General features: G+C 38.4%; 1 protein-coding gene across 1 annotated transcript in view; it reads right to left on the bottom strand.

Moving 5' to 3' along the window:
• myo5aa (myosin VAa) overlaps positions 1-20,006 on the bottom strand; it is a 141,262-nt gene that overhangs the window by 14,657 nt on the left and 106,599 nt on the right. Inside the window, exons 30-38 of the mRNA XM_051656695.1 lie at positions 17,764-17,962; positions 16,996-17,061; positions 15,622-15,715; positions 14,777-14,920; positions 10,569-10,723; positions 10,351-10,440; positions 5,404-5,554; positions 2,827-3,109; positions 2,390-2,564 (exon numbers count right to left, since the gene is read on the bottom strand). Coding sequence (XP_051512655.1) covers positions 2,390-2,564; positions 2,827-3,109; positions 5,404-5,554; positions 10,351-10,440; positions 10,569-10,723; positions 14,777-14,920; positions 15,622-15,715; positions 16,996-17,061; positions 17,764-17,962 — 1,357 coding nt within the window. The remainder of the gene's footprint in view (positions 1-2,389; positions 2,565-2,826; positions 3,110-5,403; positions 5,555-10,350; positions 10,441-10,568; positions 10,724-14,776; positions 14,921-15,621; positions 15,716-16,995; positions 17,062-17,763; positions 17,963-20,006) is intronic.

Below are 20,006 nucleotides of genomic sequence, written 5' to 3'. Positions count from 1 at the left end.
AAGATTTAGAGTTAAAAAGTATTTAAATATCGATCTTCTTGGCACCAAAACTTATCGTGTTAGAAGACATTAATTTAACCGCTGGAGTCGTGTGGGTGACGCTTATGCTGACTGTCTGTAATTTTTGGAGCTTCAAAAGTCTGATCACCATCCACTTGCATTATAAGGACCTACTGAGCTATAATATTTTACTATATTTCTTCAAATGTGTTCAGCACATTTCTCTATCTCTCCCCCGCCATTTTACCACCCTTGGTGAGCCAAGCTGCCTAGTTTGGCTATACCAATTCAGCAAGCTCCTATTGCCAACATCATTAAATATGATACTGGATTTTTTCATGTGCGCACCCAGGCATTTTAGAAATCCCAGCAGGGATTTTTAAAAGAGTCTGTACTGAGATATACATTTTGTTAAACAGTATTGGTATAAGATTTTGATATAACACCTCTACGTCATTTATTCAATACAGAACATTAATTTCCTATTAAACTTGCTCAACTCACAGCCATGATACATTTTACAGTATCTTAATGCATACCCACACCCATTTGTGACTATGTTTCAATTGTTTTCCATTTTGTCAACCACAAGATGTCACTGTGGCCTCCAAGCTCCACTATAGAGCACTCTGAGTTTGACTGCTATGCCTCAGGGATAAAGCACGCCCCCCTCATTACCATACAGACACAGAAATGCAGAAATAAATAAATGTGGAAATATATAAAAGTGGAAATTAAAATAATATGGAAATAAATAAATGTGGAAATAAATGTAGAAATAAATAATTAAGGGAATAAATAAATGTGTAAATAAATTAATGTGGAAATAAATAAATGCAATTATACTTAAATAAGGAAATAAAAGTAAAAATGCTTATGTATGTCAGATTTTAACATTTATTTATGTATTGATATGTGCACTTTTTCATTTTTTACATTTATCTGAAGATATATATTTTTTATTTTATTTTTACATGGTCACATTTGGTCCTCCATAGGCAACAGTACTCAAATAGGATGTGGCATTTAAGCGATGATTGATTGGTACCAGATTCTGACGTTACCATCTGTGTGCCTCAGCAGAAATCGAGATTCATCAGATCAGGCTACGTTTTTCCAGTCTTCAACTGTCCAGTTTTGCTGAGCCTGTGCCCACTGCAGCTTTAGCTTTCTGTTTTTTGGCTGACAGAAGTGGAACCCGACGTGGTCTTCAGCCGTTGTAGCCCATTCGTCTCAAGGTTTGACATGTTGTGCATTCTGAGATGCTATTCTGCTCACTACAGTTGTACAGAGGGGTTATCTGAGTTACCGTAGCCTTTCTGTCAGCTCGAACCAGTCTGGCCATTCTCTGTTGACCTCTCTCATCAACAAGCCATTTCCATCCACAGAACTGCCGCTCGCTGGATGTTTTTTGGTTTTCGCATCATTCTCTTTACACTCTAGAGACTGTTGTGTGTGAAAATCCCAGGAGATCAGCAGTTATAGAAATACTCAAACCAGCCCGTCTGGCACCAACAATCATGCCACGCTCCAAATCACTGAGATCACATATTTTCCCTATTCTAATGGTTGATGTGAACATTAACTGAAGCTCCTTATCCGTAGCCGCATGATTTTATGCATTGCACTGTTGCTACACAATTGGCTGATTTGAATAATCGCATGAAGAAGTAGGTGTACAGGTGTTCCTAATAAATTGTTCAGTGAGTGTATATATATTAAAAAGAATGACCCATAAACAAGTTAACATGCATACAACATATATTTCCAGAAAATTTTTATATTATAAATATAAGATATGAATAATATATGTCTGAAATGCCACCTATATTTTTTTATTATATATACTGTAAATTATATATATATATATATATATATATATATATATATATATTTTTTTTTTTTTTTCATTATACTTAAGAAACTAACTTTCATTTTATGGACAATGATTGAAGGACACTTCATTTCCCAGAATGCTCTAATTTGCTCAATATATTTAATTATATAATCAATCAATAGATTCAGATTTTGATGTAAATATTTATTTTTAGGTTTTAAAAATACAAGTTATCTGAAAACAATGTGGTGCTATATGGCAAAAACCAAATCTATTTTGAAGACTGTTAATAGTCTTGATTTTAAGAAATGTCCATTCATTTGGGGGAAAAAATGTATTCTGCATAATTAGTAAAAAAAAATGTTAAAAAAATGATGTAACTATCATTTGTCACATTGGCATTGGCTAATGAAATTCCACTGTTGAGTGATTGTGTTCTTTTAAATGCAATTCAGTTAATTCCATTTCCTGTCAAACTCCACAAGATGATTTAAAAGGCAGCCAAGTCTTGAATTCTGAATTTTGCTCAACCCTAATGGGTGTGTATGTTACCTGTGCAGTAGAGAGGGTGTTACACATGGAGCAAATGGCCTCAGCATCTTCATCAGTTTTCTTCTTCACCTGCAGCAACTGAGCGGCCTGAATGAGCGGCTCCAGCGTCTCTTTAGCGCCACACATCATGAGGTTCTTATCTCTCAGCCACTCCTCCAGCTGACTAACATTATACCTGAACACACAAACACATGAACCCTTACACTTGACATAAGATTACTGGACATAAACTGAAATATGGCTAACATCTGAATCCTAAACTAATTGGACATACACTTCTGACTTTTTCAATGTAACCGACACCTCATGGCTACACGGCTAGAATAGTGAAGTTAGTTCTGATACTTTGTTTTCTAATGCAGTACCACTCAGACCATTTTAAAGTGTGACTCAAGTTTTCAAAGACTTCTGGGGGGCCACTGTACATGTGCACACACCTGATCTGCATGCCCTTGCTCCAGGAGCACATGTCTTTACGCAGCAGCAGGTTGTTTAGTGTGACGGCTCCAATGATGTAGAACTGCTGTTTGACCACCTGTTTGATGAGCTCCGGGTCAGTGCCGTGCTGACACATGATGGAGTGGAAGGTGTTCAGCTGGCGGATGATGGAGTCCAGTGTGTACGTCCCCTCATCAGCAATACTGGACGTCCTCTTACGGAGACCAGTGGGCTTCACCCCAGACACGCCCTGAATGGTTTCATGTTCCAGCATCCCAGAGACTAACGATAGAAGACAGAAGGATAAATACAGTCAGATACAGTTTTGAGAGCCATACAGTACCTTATGCAGCATGACTCTATTCTATTCTATTTGCAAAATGAATGTTTGGAAATCCAAAAATTGCTACTTCCTAATGCAGAAGATTTAAAATAAACCATCTTAAGACAAATATTTTTGTGAAACATCTAATGTGCCTAAGACATTTATGTCGAACCTTGAATAAGTTTGAGAGAAACATTTGTGAGTGCTCATATCGTATTGTATCGTATCGTGAGGCTATGCATCGTATCGCATCGTGAACTTTGTGTATCGTTACATGCCTAATATATATACACACATATACATACAGTATACACCAATCAGCCACAACATTAAAACCACCTGCCTAGTCTCGTGTAGGTCCCCCTCATGCCACCAAAACAGCTCTGACCCGTCGAGACATGGACTCCACAAGACCTCTGAAAGTGTCCTGTGGTATCTGGCACCAAGACATTAGCAGCAGATCCTTTAAGTCCTGTAAGTTGTGAGGTGGGGCCTCCATGGATCGGACTGGTTGGTCCAGCACATCCCATAGATACTCAATCAGATTGAGATTTGGAATATTTTGAGGCCAAATCAACACCTTGAACTATTTGTCATGATCCTCAAACCATTCCTGAACAATTTTTGCAGTGTGGCAGGGCGCATTATCCTGCTGAAAGACGCCACTGCCATTAGGGAATACCGTTGCCATGAAGGGGTGTACGTAGTCTGCAACAATCTTTAAGTAGGTGGAACGTGTCAAAGTAACATCCACATGAATGCCAGAACCCAAGGTTTCCCAGCAGAACATTGCCCAGAGCATCACACTGCCTCCGCCGGCCTGCCTTCTTCCCATCGTGCATGCTGCTGCCATCTCTTCCTCAGGTAAACGACGCACACGCACCCGGCCGTCCAAATTATTTAAAAGAAAATGTGAATCATCAGACCAGGCCACCATCTTCCATTGCTCCATGGTCCAGATCTGATGCTCACGTGCCCATTGTTGCCGCTTTCGGAGGCGGACAGGGGTAAGCATGGGCACTCTGACCGGTCTACGGCCACGCAGCCCCATACGCAGCAAGCTACAATGCACTGTGTGTTCTGACACCTTTCTATCATGGCCAGCATTAAGTTTTTCAGCAGTTTGTGCTACAGTAGTTCTTTTATGGGATCGGACCAGACGGGCTAGCCTTCGCTCCCCACGTGCATCAATGAGCCTTGAGCGCCCATGACCCTGTCGCCGGTTCACCGGTTGTCCTACCTTGGACCACTTTTGGTAGGTACTAACCACAGCACACCGGGAACACCCCACAAGACCTGCCGTTTTGGAGATGCTCTGACCCAGTCATTTAGCCATCACAATTTGGCCCTTGTCAAAGTAACTCAGATCCTTACGCTTGCCCATTTTTCATGCTTCCAACACATGAAATTTAAGAACTAACTGTTCGCTTGCTGCCTAATATATCCCACCCCTTGACAGATGCCACTGTAACAATATAATCAATGTTATTCACTTCACCTGTCAGTGGTTTTAATGTTGTGGCTGATCAGTGTATATACATTGTATATATATATATATATATATATATATATATATATATATATATCACTCTACTATTGTATTCTAGACAACTGAATCATCTCTTAAACATGCCGATAGTGCGGTTGACTACAGAGCACATCTGGATATATACAAGGTTATAATGCTCTTCTCCATCATTTGATCATTATTTAATTAATTTCTGCTACCACAATAAAAATAAAATGTACACAAACATCTCTTTTAAATAAAATTTAGATTATCATCTACTTTCCTTGGGTGATAACAGCTAAATGTTTACTGCATCAGGCAAATAGTGCTGTGTTTTGTGAATAAGGCACTATATTTATATATAGTAAGTCTAATTAACATGGAAAGGGCTAAATGTTTGCACTAAAAAGAAGAACAATGACATAATTTGCCAGGGCAGTCTCATGACCTCAAGACATTTGCCTGCATCATCAATATATCATTGTTATGATGTTCTCACGTCAATTCGAATGATTCCATCAAAGGCTTTGCAATATTCGGATTTATCATGCATGTTTAACTGCAATCTGTTTCATCATTACACTTAAAAATATAAGTTTAGTTTCATTAAACTGTCATATTGATACTTTAGTTCCCTTAACTCAACCCCATTTGTAAACCACATCACTTCAGTTAATTTTGTTCCTGGTTAAACTGGATTGCAGGTGTTTAGTGAGAGTTTAGTGAAGGTCACATACTCACCGATCATGGGCTGCAGGATGTTCTCCATACACTTGATGAGCTGCTGGTAGATCTGAATGGCCAGATCACTCAGAACCTGCCGGTATTCGGCCAGGTCAAAGTTGGAGAGACAGTGATCGTTCTGTTTGGGGGAGTTATGCTTCATGAATTGCTGGAGACAGATGAAAGAGAGAGTATTTGAGTACCACTGCACACAGAGAGAGAGAATGTTGACACATTCACACTGCAATTAAATACAGTTGTCACATTCTGAGTCTTTAATCCAGTTCTGTGCACAAAAAGGTCTTGGTTACACCACGATTCTTCGAGAAGAGGGTCTTTGCTTTCATGACGACATAGAGTATTTACTACATCACTGTTACTGCATGTTGATCAAATTTATAAAAACTGTTTGGGCTTCTCCAAGTTTTCTGATTGGATGGTTGTATTAAAGCCATACCTTAAAATTTAAAACTCTTGTTTTGGCATGGTGATTGTGTGTTTTTCGAGTAGGCAGTCCTTCATTGTTGTCTGGAATGCATCAGGACACTTTAGAGTTTATACTACCAATGCAATGTGACCACATGCGGACCACCTCAGAAAGGGGTTTGAGTAATCTGATCACAAAATTTTTTGGACCCTATTTACTAAAGCAATAAGCGGTAGATGCGAGGCCATGCATTACACTGATTTGACCACAGGTAAAGCGGGGGAGGTGGTGTATTCTTAGGCATGACACAAAGCAGTCGTAGATTCGAGTGGTTTATTGCTTTTATAGAATGGCGGCAATAGCAATAAGACAATGTTTACAAAGAAGTTCACTTTATTTGTAGACTACTTTGTAGAATTCGTAAATACATTCTATCCATCAATCTATCATCCATCCATCTACATGTATATATCCATCCATTATCCATCCATCCATCCATCCGTTATCCATCTACTATGCAACCATTATCCATCCATCCATCCACTATGCATCCATCCATCCATTATCCATCCTCCATCCATCCAACCATCCAACCATCCATTCATCCATCCATTATCCATCCTCCATCCATCAATTCAACCATTCATTCATCCATCCATTCATCCATCCATTCATCCAACCATTCATCCATCCATCCATCCATCCGCTAGTCTGTCTGACTATCTGGCTAGCTGGCTGTTTGTCTTACTGTAACGTCTGTATAACCATCAAACTTCAAACATTTAAAAGTAGTTTAAACTTTCAGAGAAGGCTTTGCCATGCCAACATCAAAGTTTGGCTTGACACACTTTACTTATCTAGTTCTGTGTGATATGCCATTTTATTATGCCATTGTTGCCTGGAGAGCTTTCTTTGTTCTGTATGTTGCTGTAATTAACAACAAAGCCGTACATGAATATGCTTTGGAGTTATGAGTGTTGCCATAGAAAGGAAGTATTAGAATCTCTGGATGTTTTTCAATGCAAAGAATGCAGAGAATGGTCTTGCATTCTTATGAAGACCAGTCTTGACAAGCTACCTTTGAAGACTGAACTTGGAAGGACAGGAGAACGTAGAACGCATCTATTGCAAGCTTTGAGATGTGCTGCAATCTTCCTTTTGCACAATTGACCGTCACAGCACATTTAAAGCCTGTGAGAGAACTACTGGCATTATCACACCAGTGACAGCATTATTATAATCACACCAGTGAGGTTTTGCAGGACTATTGAGATGTTAAAAAAATAAATTCAGTAAACACTAGTTTCCTCCATGTGTTTATTACTTTATTAAAATGATGCCAAAAAATTAAATAATAATAATAATTGACGGAGTATAAAGATTCTCACGAGCCGTCAGACTTTCGTGAGCTTATAGCGGGAAACTCTCAAGGAAAATCACAACGATAAATGTCCTTCGTCTCCCACTGTAGTACCGGGTTCTTGCCTACAAGTCAGCATCTAATGCATCCTCAATATTCGGCCTGATAATAACAGGTACAAAGTTTTCTACAAGCGCATTCTAGAACCAAATTCATTGTCTAAAAATTCAGGTACTGACGACCATATTTCCTTTAAATATGTGTGGTGTGCAGGGAATTAAAATGGTTCAAGGAACGAAAAAGAAAACCGAAAATGATTTTTCTTTTTTTAGTAGAACATTACCAACAACCGGAACAAAGTGATTTTCAATTGTTCCACAGTGAAAACATTATTTTTAAATGCTGGTAACAGATTATAACCGGTTAATTTTGTTCTGATGATTTTTTCATGAAATTAAAGGCCAGAGGGTTTATCACAGTAAATTGTTGGATCTACACCTCTTCATGTTGCCTGAAAAAATGAAACATGTGCTTTGAACCTGAAGGAAACTGCTGCATCACACATTTTTTTGCCTAATTGCCTGTTGTGGATGTCAAATTCTGTGAATGAAGAACTTTTCAAAAAAGTACATTTCTCAATTGTTTCCAAGTCTTCACTGAATTATTGTTAGATATGATGCATTAATACAGATTTGATGATGCCGGGTTTTGACTCAGAAGCAGATCTGTAATTAAAATAATACTGTTAAATAACTGTATGCTTGTTATGATTTCTATGGTGATAAATCCACCACACAAGAAAAAAAAAATAGCTTATTTTCAGTTATTTTGATGAGGAAAGTGGCTTATTTTGGGCTTGTTTTTCCAGACCAGTTCACTTGTTTCTCTTGCGAGATCTGGCAACACTGTAATTAGTAATTCACCACCCCTGAGCATAGAGTACTGTCATTTTAAAAAGAACATTATTAACCGTTCTTTTATTTTATTCTAACTAGTAACCTTTTGGAAATGATTCTGCAGAACTCTGAACCGGAATGAAAAAATTACAGTTTTTGCTCTGAATGAACCGAAATGAAAAACATTTCATTTTTAGCTCCTGTTAGTGTGTACAGAACAAAACAAAACAACTAGATGTTAATTTAATTAACTCATTTTGACACTAGTCTGTCTCTTTCCACTGTAGTTTCTCTTAGCAGCCCTGCGGTCTCAGGATAACCTGTACATTACAGTCCAGAGAGAGCATAATCTTTAAAAGTAGCCACCTAATGAGCATAACAAAACAAACTCAGTTGATGGTGGTTTAATAACAATTGCCAGACAATTAGTCAACAATCTGGTCATTAATGCTAGTTTGTAAAAAAATAGCTAACACAAAATAGGTTAAACTATTGTTGTCCTCCATGCTTGAGCCCCAATAAACTGGTATAGTTACTGCCACTGCAATTGCAATTCACTCCAGCAAATACAACTGAAGTCAGAAGTTTACATACACTTAGGTTGAAGTCATAAAAACAAATTTTTTAACCACTCCACAGATTTAATATTAGCAAACTATAGTTTTGGCAAGTCATTCAGGACATCTACTTTTTGTATGACATAAGTAATTTTTCCAAAAACTGTTTACAGACAGATTGTTTCACTTTTAATTGACTATATCACAATTCCAGTGGGTCAGAAATGTACATACACTAAGTTGACTGTGCCTTTATGCAGCTTGGAAAATTCCAGAAAATGATGTCACACCTTTAGACAAATAGCCAATTAGCTTCTGATAGGAGGTGTACTAAATTGGAGGTGTACCTGTGGATGTATTTTAAAGCCTACCTTCAAACTCAGTGCCTCTTTGCTTGACATCATGGGAAAATCAAAAGAAATCAGCCAAGACCTCAGAAAAAGAATTGTGGACCTCCACAAGTCTGGTTCATCCTTGGCAGCAATTTCCAAATGCCTGAAGGTACCACGTTCATCTGTACAAACAATAGTACGCAAGTATAAACACCATGGGACCACGCAGCCATCATACCGCTCAGGAAGGAGAGCATTCTGTCTCCTAGAGATGAACGTAGTTTGGTGCGAAAAGTGCAAATCAATCCCAGAACAACAGCAAAGGACCTTGTAAAGATGCTGGAGGAAACAGGTAGACAAGTATCTATATCCACAGTAAAACGAGTCCTATATCGACCTAATCTGAAAGGCTGCTCAGCAAGGAAGGTGCCACTGCTCCAGAACCGCCATAAAAAAAGCCAGACTACAGTTTGCAAGTGCACATGGGGACAAAGATCTTTTTGGAGAAATGTCCTCTGGTCTGATGAAACAAAAATTGAACTGTTTGGCCATAATGACCATCGTTATGTTTGGAGAAAAAAGGGTGAGGCTTGCAAACCGAAGAACACCATCCCAACCATGAAGCATGGGAGTGGCAGCATCTTGTTGTGGGGTGCTTTACTGCAGGAGGGACTGGTGCACTTCACAAAATAGATGGCATCATGAGGAAGGAAAATTATGTGAATATATTGAAGCAAAATCTCAAGAAATCAGCCAGGATTTTAAAGCTCATCGCAAATGGGTCTTCCAAATGGACAATGACCCCAAGCACACCTCCAAAGTTGTGGCAAAATGGCTTAAAGACAACAAAGTCAAGGTATTGGTGTGGCCATCGCAAAGCCCTGACCTCAATCTGAATTTTGTGGGCAGAACTGAAAAAGCATGTGTGAGCAAGGAGGTTTACACACCTGACTCAGTTAAACCAGTTCTGTCTGGAGGAATGGGCTAAAATTCTAGCAACTTATTGTGAGAAGCTTGTGGAAGGCTACCCAAAACATTTGTTAAACAATTTAAAGGCAATGCTACCAAATACTAACAAAGTGTATGTAAACTTCTGACCCACTGGCAATGTGATGAAACAAATAAAAGCTGAAATAAATCATTCTCTCTACTATTATGCTGGCATTTCACATTCTTAAAATAAAGTAGTGATGCTAACTGACCTAAGACAGGGAATGTTTTCTACGATTAAATGTCAGAAATTGTGAAAAACTGAGTATAATGTATTTGGCTAAGATTTATGTAAACTTCTGACTTCAACTGTAAATGCAGCTGTCACTCTCATATCTGTGTAGTGTGTAAGTGCCCAAAGTGAGACAGAGAGAGAAAAGTCAATCCATGTCTGAGATCTCACATCATCTCCGCTGTACTGTTTCAGGCAGTGCAGAAAACGACATGTGTTCGACAACCAGAAGGAAACGGTCTCAAAGTCGTCTCCTCGTTTCTGTAGATAAAACAAAGGGGGTAAAAAATGGTAATCATGTTATTCTGCCTTTTCAATACTATTCTGTAAAGAGTATCAGTTGAGTAGTGTTGCAGTATAGACGTGTGTATGTGAATATGTGTGGAGACCTTGAGTATCTTCTTGATGCTGTTGATGATGGAGGTGAGCAGAGATCTCACTTTCTGGTCGTCATTAACGTAATCAGCATGCCGCAGACACATGAACAGGATGTAGGCTGGCAGACCCGGAATCAGATTCACCGCCACACCTCGAGGCTTGAGCTCTGGCAAAATGACAAACATTATCAGACATGGCAGTTCTTTAAAAAATTACTTTTACGGAATGGAGAGAATGGGGAGGAGCAATATTGCAAGCTTGTGTCGCCCACATGAACACAACAGCACAATGTTTCAGAACATTTTGTGTGTATGTAGAAGTGCAAGTACAGATGCCCAAAAATGTATTTGGACATTTAAAGGTTACGTGTGTATTTTAGTTATTTTATGTTTTCTAAACACACACAGTTAATTACTATATAAACGAAAAAAATCACATGTACATAAGTATTCACATCCTTTGCTCAATACTTTGTTGAAGCACCTTTGGCACCAATTACAGCCTCAAGTCTTTTTGAGTATGATGCTACAAGCTTGGCACACCTATTTTTGGGCAGTTTCTCCCATTCTTCTTTGCAGGACCTCTCAAGCTCCATCAGGTTGGATGGGGAGCGTCGGTGCACAGCCATTTTCAGATCTCTCCAGAGATGTTCAATCGGGTTCAAGTCTGGGCTCTGGCTGGGCCACTCAAGGACATTCACATAGTTGTCCCGGAGCCACTCCTTTGTTATCTTGGCTGTGTGCTTAGGGTCGTTGTCCTGTTGGAAGACGGACCTTCGCCCCAGTCTGAGGTCCAGAGCGCTCTGGAGCAGGTTTTCATCAAGGATGTCTCTGTACATTGCTGCATTCATCTTTCCCTCGATCCTGACTAGTCTCCCGGTTCCTGCCGCTGAAAAACATCCCCACAGCATGATGCTGCCACCACCATGCTTTACTGTAGGGATGGTATTGGCCAGGTGATGAGCGGTGCCTGGTTTCCTCCAGACATGACGCTTGCCATTCAGGCCAAAGAGTTCAATCTTTGTTTCATCAGACCAGAGAATTTTGTTTCTCATGGTCTGAGAGTCCTCCAGGCAGGCTGTCATGTGCCTTTTACTGAGGAGTGGCTTCCGTCTGGCAACTATACCGTACAGGCCTGACTGGTGGAGTGCTGCAGAGATGGTTGTTCTTCTGGAAGGTTCTCCTCTCTCCACAGAGAAACGCTGGAGCTCTGTCAGAGTGACCATCGGGTTCTTGGTCACCTCCCTGACTAAGGTCCTTCTCCCCCGATCGCTCAGTTTGCCAGGCGGCCAGCTCTAGGAAGAGTCCTGGTGGTTCCAAACTTCTTCCATTTACGGATGATGGAGGCCACTGTGCTCATTGGGACCTTCAATGCTGCAGAAATGTTTCTGTACCCTTCCCCAGATCTGTGCCTCGATACAATCCTGTCTCAGAGGTCTACAGACAATTCCTTGGACTTCATGGCTTGATTTGTGCTCTGACATGCACTGTTAACTGTGGGACCTTATATAGACAGGTGTGTGCCTTTCCAAATCATGTCCAATCAACTGAATTTACCACAGGTGGACTCCAATCAAGTTGTAGAAACATCTCAAGGATGATCAGTGGAAACAGGATGCACCTGAGCTCAATTTTGAGTGTCATGGCAAAGGCTGTGAATACTTGTGATTTTTTTATTTTTAATAAATTTGCAAAGATTTCAAACAAACTTCTTTCACGTTGTCATTATGGGGTATTGTTTGTAGAATTTTGTGGAAAATAATGAATTTAATCCATTTTGGAATAAGGCTGTAACATAACAAAATGTGGAAAAAGTGAAGCGCTGTGAATACTTTCCGGATGCACTGTATATACAGGGTTGGGGAGTAACGGAATACATGTAACGGGATTACGTATTTAAAATACAAAATATAAGTAACTGTATTCCACTACAGTTACAATTTAAATCATTGGTATTTAGAATACAGTTACATTCAAAATGTATTTTGATTACTGAAGAGATTACTTTGCATTTTATTGTCATTTGTTTCATTTAATATTTAGTCCTTTCAGATGAAAAACATTTATACATATAAATGATGTGATTCAAAGTGCATTTGAACAGCGGTGAAACACTTTCTTATGATGTGTTACATTCATATGAGCAGACAGAGAAGTAAGTTTGAAGTAAGTTTGGAGCAGAAGAAATAGAAATAAACCTTGTGTAAACTGTCAGCTTTACGCTAAGCTAAAATGCTATTTCTAGCCATTTTACATGCACATGTTAGCAGACACAATCATATTTTTTTATCAAGAAAATTCACGTTAGATCATAATTTATTTCTTCTAGTAAGACCTTTGATATTAGGGTAAAAATCATATTCTTGATAATAATTTTTGTATTGTTTTCCTGTAAAAATATCTAAAAATCCTTAAAACAAGATCAATTAGATTGATCTTGTTTTAGAAACAAAACTGCATAAGATATTTAGGTTTATCAGAGAATGTATTTTTATATGTATTTGTGTATTTTGTCTTACTGTACTGGCAGAGTTTTTATAGTCAAAACAAGTGAAACAATCTACCGGTGCTGAAGAAGTAATCCAAAGTATTTAGAATATGTTACTGACCTTGAGTAATCTAATGGAATACGTTACAAATTACATTTTACAGCATGTATTCTGTAATCTGTAGTGGAATACATTTAAAAAGTAACCCTCCCAACCCTGTATATATGTACTGTATATATATATATATATTAGGGCTGTCATTCGATAAAATTTTTTCATGAAATTAATTACATTACAGATTAATTAATCGAATTAATTGTAATAAATTGCATATATAAATATTTGTTGAGAAAGGCCCCCAAATAACAATAATTCAATATATATTAATTAAATAATAATAAATAATTATATTTAAATAGTTATAAATTAATATATATTATAAGTAGAACAATTCAGATAATTAAAATGCATTACATGATTGTGGCAGACAAGTAAAGCATTTATAGGACAAAACAAAAAGTGGCTTTGTAAGTCAATAAATTATTTATTTCCATATTATTGAACATAAGCCTATCATTGGACTACAGTTAATCACTTTTGCAACTGAATTCGTCAATCTGTAGATTTATTATAAGGGCTTTTCTAAGGACACGACAATGTTCACAGGCACCAGACAGATACTTCTGGAGCGTCTTATTTTAGTTGCGTAGCATCATAAGCACAGCATTCTTAAGTGGCTGTGTCAAGTTAAATTTAGTTTTCAAACTTGGGAAAACTCATCTCGAAATCACTTCATCTGGAATTCCACTCCTTCCAGCTGTGTTTGAACACAAGAATGCGTTTTCATCTTGTGTTGTCGTTAGTGTCAAGCAAGCCAGAGTGTTTTTTGTCTGCACAGCTGCGTGTTACCTACAACGTTCCGCTTACTGCCCCCTGCTGAAAACAAGTGGTTCTTCAAACTTGAATTGCTCCGATGGTAGAAATATTCCTTATTATGAGCCAGGGACATGATTAACCGTGATAATTTTTAAATGTCAAAGGGGTCATGACATGAGGAATCAAATTTTCCTTGATCTTTTGACATATAAGAGGTAATTTGACTATAAAAACATACTTTAAGTTTAAGAACTGAAAACTTCCTCCTTAAAAGAAAAATAGCACTTATTTAAATCAGGCTCTAGAAATGGGACGTTTGGAATTTGTGGAACCTGTGATGTCACAAGGACCAAATACATCTGAATATGACCGCCTCTTCAGCAAGACATCAATGCTTATTTCTCTGTCATGCAGACAGTTCTTCCATCCTTGTGCGCTGCCCTGGCGGCTTTCGCTGTTGCGCGTTGTCTCCGTGTTTCGCGATATCCACGTCTCCCACTGAACGTGCTCTGATGCGCTATACAATATGGAACAGCCTTCCTGTGGCCCCCCCCTCAAGCCCGGGCCTGACACAAAAGGTCCAGTTGTCCCCCTTATTGATGGCCCTGACAGTGGCCATTTATATTGAAGTCTTGAAGGACCAGAGATCTTAAAACCAAGCATTTCAGACAGAGGGCCAGAGACAGGGTAGAAAATTTTTATATATTATTAAATTATGACTGTTTTATACTAACATTATAAGTGGACCTCAGGGAAGATAATACAATTATAAACAAAGAGTATGTCATGACCCCTTTAAATCAACAGCCCTAATATATAAATATATATATATTTGTACTGTATATATAGTCTTACCCAGTATGAGGTTTTTGACCAGTTTGAGTTCATCCTCTTTCTTGTATTCCAGCATTCCCTGGAAATCTTTCTCTCTGCGTGGAATGTTCACTGGATGAACAGGCTCATCGGTCGTCTGTCCTGGAGACACATCCATCTGACCACCTACAACACACACAGACACACAAACACACAGACACACAGACACACACACACACAGGCTCATAATCATGCAACATATGACCAAATTTTTGTGGACCTTCTAGCACCACACCATATGTGCTTGTTTTTGCATATATACATCATTGATCATGATTTTGTCCTCCCTAACTGCTTCCACTTATCTGGGAAGGCTTTTTTTTTTTTTTAAATTCCCAATTCCCAATGCGCTCTAAGTCCTTGTGGTCGCGTAGTGACTCGCCTCAATCTGGGTGGTGGAGGACGAATCTCAGTTGCCTCCACATCTGAGACCGTCAATCCGTGCATCTTATCACGTGGCTTTTTGAGCACGTTACTGCGGAGAACTAGCGTGTGTGGAGGCTTCACGCTATTCTCCACGGCATCCACGCACAAATCACCACGTCCCACCAAGAGTGAGAACCACATTATAGCGACCACGAGGAGGTTACCCCATGTGACTCTACCCACCCTAGCAACTGGGCCAATTTGGTTGCTTAGAATACCTGGCTGGAGTCACTCAGCACGCCTGGATTTGAACTCGCGACTCCAGGTGTGGCAGTCAGCGTCTTTACTTGCTGAGCTACCCAGCCCCCCCAACTGGGAAGGCTTTTAAGGTGACAAGTGTTTCTGAACCTTTTGAAGCTTTAAAAGCCGTATCTAAACTCTGTGCTGTCTTTGTCTCCTACCTTCCAGGTCGTTTATCTTCTTGGCGAAGACTTTGAGCTGTTTCTTCAGTTTGCGGACCGTCTTGTCCTGTTTCTCCAGCTGCTCCATGAGATCCTGCAACACCAGAGGCAGACATCCCATCATCATCAGACAACAGCTATCGCAACTGCATCTTTTTGGCAGCAGGGAAAACAACAAGGCTTATTTTAGTGACTCGGGACAAAGCAGGTCAACAGAGCATTCTCCAATTCTGCAACAGAGCAATCGATCTGTCCATCCATGCAGCTCATTGAACAGGGAAAAAAAAGAGAATCAGAAAGAGAGTGAGAGATGGGTGAATCTCATGAAAACATGTCCAGCCCATATTTCACCCAAAAATGAAAAGAAATAAAGAAGAAATGATTTTTTTGCATAATGAAAATGAAATCTCCTTCAGGATCGTTGTGACATTATTTTCATGCCAATTAAGCACATTTTCACCCCAAATTCTCATTACTCAAATGTGAAAAATTCTTATTCTCATAATCGTTACAGTTTAAAATAATTCTGCACAATGACATTTTTATTAAAGTCAAAGTGAAATGCCATTCACAGCCCATTTACTTCCATAATTTGACATAACTGCAAGTGAAACGATATTCAATGAGTAAAAATGCAGGACGGCACTTGATTTTATCTATTGGGAATTGACTAGATTGTAAAAAGTGGGCGTAACATACCATAATGGTGGTTCGAGAGAGGGGTTGTACTTGGTGACATTTGCAAAAAAGGAAAGCCATTTCAGAGATGGAGTTAAAATTTTTAGGCAAAATTTTTTTTCCCCCTGTGGAATAATGTGCAGAGATGTACAATAACACCAGAAGTATGTATTAAGAAAATAAATAGGCTCAGTATGGTCAATGTTGACTTTATATTCAGGGCAAAAATTATTACAATATGATACTTACAATTGTATTTTATAAATGTAGGATTGAAATAATATACCAGTATATTTTTTTCTCATTACAATAATGAGAATGAGCTTTTTTGCCATTACGGTAATATAAACAAGGAGGAACATTTGCTTAATTGACGTGAAATGACGTATGCAAAAAATCTGAATGGTCTTTAAATAGGCCTTATTTTGTTATGCAAAATATATTTTCTAATTTTTTTCTTTTGATTGTGTGGTGGAATGTGACCCAGATATGTTTGTCAAAGTTTTTGTGCAATTCACCCTGATAGTGAGCGAGAGACAGATAGATTAAAAGAGTGTGCTGATTCACAGCGCTGTGGGGTTAAATACACATAATTGGAGCTCAAATGCATCAGAGATTCAGTGTGACACAACAGTTCTGTTAGTGTTCAGATACATGCTGAAATGCAAACACACACACACACACACTCCTACATACAACCATCCTGCGTAACATGCTGATTCTGTAGGCTTTATACTCCTTCGGGTCATCTGAGTTAAGCTCCTGTGAATTACACATCTCTACATCAGATCTTACACACAACTGGTGTCACAGGACAACACTGAGACCCAATTCACACTCTGGGAATTTATTTATTAACAAAAGACTTCACAGTAGAAAATCTGAACTGAAATGTACTATTTTTATGGTGCTTTTTTGTCATTTCTGGAGCTGGCAGCCCAAGTCGCCATTCACTTTCATTATATGGAACAGAACACCCTGGACATTCTTCTAAATCTTTTCATATTTGGTTCCTTTAAAAAACTGAGACAGAAAGTTGGGGTACTATCACATGTAGTCTTCATGGATAAAGCAATCCCATTATGAACTGCGATGATCTCCATGAAAAATGTTGATCTAAGATGGCAAATATAGTTTATATATCTTTATTTGGAATGTTGTTACTGATGTAGGCCTATAGACTCATTTAAATGCTTCTGTTTGGGCATTGCATTATGTCTCTGATTAGCTGCAATGCTCAACAGCTGCATATAGAAAATAAAACAAAATAGAAATAGAAAACTTTGATGCAACGGGAGAATGTGTTAAATGGATCTATCGCTTACGTCTCCTAGATCCAATTGGAAAACAAGAGTAACTCTACCAAAAAGTAACCAAATGAACCATTCTAAATTGTGAGGAACTTTCAGTTTCAGGCCAGCATAGCTGTCTGTGTAGTGAGATATTGAGAGATTGTGTTCTGACCAGGTTCTCGTTGGTGAGGCGAGTGATCTCGTGTTGCAGGCTGGCCTCGATTCTGGCCTCTGGAGGAAGCTGCAGGTTCTGCGCCAACAGCTGCTGCTGACGGTTATTGTCCTCTTTAACGCTCTGAAGCTCTCCACGCAAAACCTCCACCTCATTCTCATGAGAGCGCCGCTGAGCCTGCAGCTGAGACTCCAACAACCTTTACACCAGACAGACAGAGAGAAAGAGAGAGAGAGAGAGAGAGAGAGAGAGAGAGAGAGAGAGAGAGAGAGAGCGAGACTGCGTTTGAGCTGAGCAAATCCACAGAAACACAGGGCCAGTTTCTTTGCTAGCATTAGATTCAGTTTATTACAGAACCCCTTAAAAGACAGAAAGGAAATGTGTTTTCTGAAAAAGTTTTGTGTTCTCTTACAATTATTTTGGGTTTCCTTCTCAGTAATTTGATCCATGCCTTATGAACATTTACCATGGTTTTATTACAGTTACCATAATTTAACCATGATTTTTGCAGTAAAACCCAATGTAATAATTCAGGAAATCCAAAACTATCATAATACAAATCTAATCATATAGTAAATATATATATATATATATATATATATATATATATATATATATATATATATATATATATATATATATTTTGGCAAAATGATTATGATCTTTATTGTTACCATAGGTTTGGTCTCCTACGGTTTTGCTACAAATATAAAATTAAATTAAATATGGCACATTTTGTGGTTACTGTGGTTTTACTATAAATATCATAGTTAAACTATAGTCACAATAGTAAAACCATGGTTCATTTTCATAAGGGATGGATAAAGTTATTGTGAGGGTACCCAAAATAATTGTGAGTGAATGCAAAACTATTTCAGAAAATTAATTCACTTCCTGTCCTCTAAAAAGGGGCTCTGTAATTTTGAGTCCAAAGCTTTAAAGGAATAGTTAAAAAAGAACATTTCTGTCATTATTTAACCCGCTCATATTTTTCCATATGCTGTCTTTTTTTTTTCTGTGGATCAAAAAATGAGAAATTTTTAAATAATTTTTGTTCCCACCCTCCTCCATACAATGACGGTTCATAATGATTGCGTCTGTCAAGCACCAAACAGGACCAAAAAACATAATAAGTGTCCATACAATTTTTGTGCTATAATCCAAGTCGTCTGATACAGAATAAAAGTCCTTATTCACTGATAATCTTCACCTCCGCCAAAGCTCTGAAATCTTATTCATGTCCACATTCAGATTCAGTAACAGTGCCCATGTTTCATTCCAGGTTTAACGTCACAGACACCAATTGGCACTGGTTCTGATGTGTGTTGTAACTGAACGTGATGCGCCAGTTTAAATATGCGGATTGACGAATGAGATTTAAGAGCTTTGGTGGAGGGGAAGATTTACAGCAAATAACAACTTATTTTTGTCTTCAGAAGACCTGGAATATAGTAAGTCATCTGGACTGCTTGTACAATACTTATATAGTTCTTTTTGTTCTTTTTGGAGGCTGACGGCCACTGATCCGTATATGATTTCATTGTATTCAAAAATTCTCCTTTGTTTTTGTTTTCCATGGAAAAATGAAAGTCACACTGGTTTAGAATGACATGAGGGTTATAATTATTGGGTTAACTATCCCTAATAGGGTTGAGAAACTTGCCCATGATTTGTTGCAGTGCAGCAGTCAGCATTCAGACTCTGTTATTTACCTTTAATTATGCCCTCTCTATGGCAGCCGTAAATCCATGCAGTTTTAAAATAAGCCTTTTGCAATGAAATCTAATTTTGTTGAGCCCAGAATTCACACTAAAAGAGTTGTTTCAATTTTTGATCCCATGAAGCACTACAGTACATAAGTTAAGGAAAACATTCTGCAGGCAATAGTGTTTGGGGAAACAGAAACAGCACAATGTTAGATGATCACGTCTTTAAAAGCTGAGGAACCAAAGTCAGAAGAAAACTGAACGCTCACACTCTCACATTTCTACATGCTCTCTCTCTCTCTGCTCTTTAACCTGTTAGTTTCCTTTAACCCTTCATAAACCAGCCACAGTTCCCCATCCTCGTTCAGCTTATGGTAGTCAGGGAAAGGGGATCTGATGGGGTGGAACAAAGAAAGAAAGAAAAAAATGAACAAAAACACCAAAAAAATGAGAAACTTTGATGCGAGTGGAAGGCCGGGGATAAGATTTACATATTTTTGAAAGAAATAGTTCACCAAAAAATGAATATTCTGTCAT

Source organism: Myxocyprinus asiaticus, chromosome 26, assembly GCF_019703515.2.
Source record: "Myxocyprinus asiaticus isolate MX2 ecotype Aquarium Trade chromosome 26, UBuf_Myxa_2, whole genome shotgun sequence".
Classification (NCBI taxonomy): domain Eukaryota; kingdom Metazoa; phylum Chordata; class Actinopteri; order Cypriniformes; family Catostomidae; genus Myxocyprinus; species Myxocyprinus asiaticus.
The sequence above is the reverse complement of the archived record's forward strand: the minus strand, read 5'-3'. Positions and strand labels throughout refer to the sequence as shown.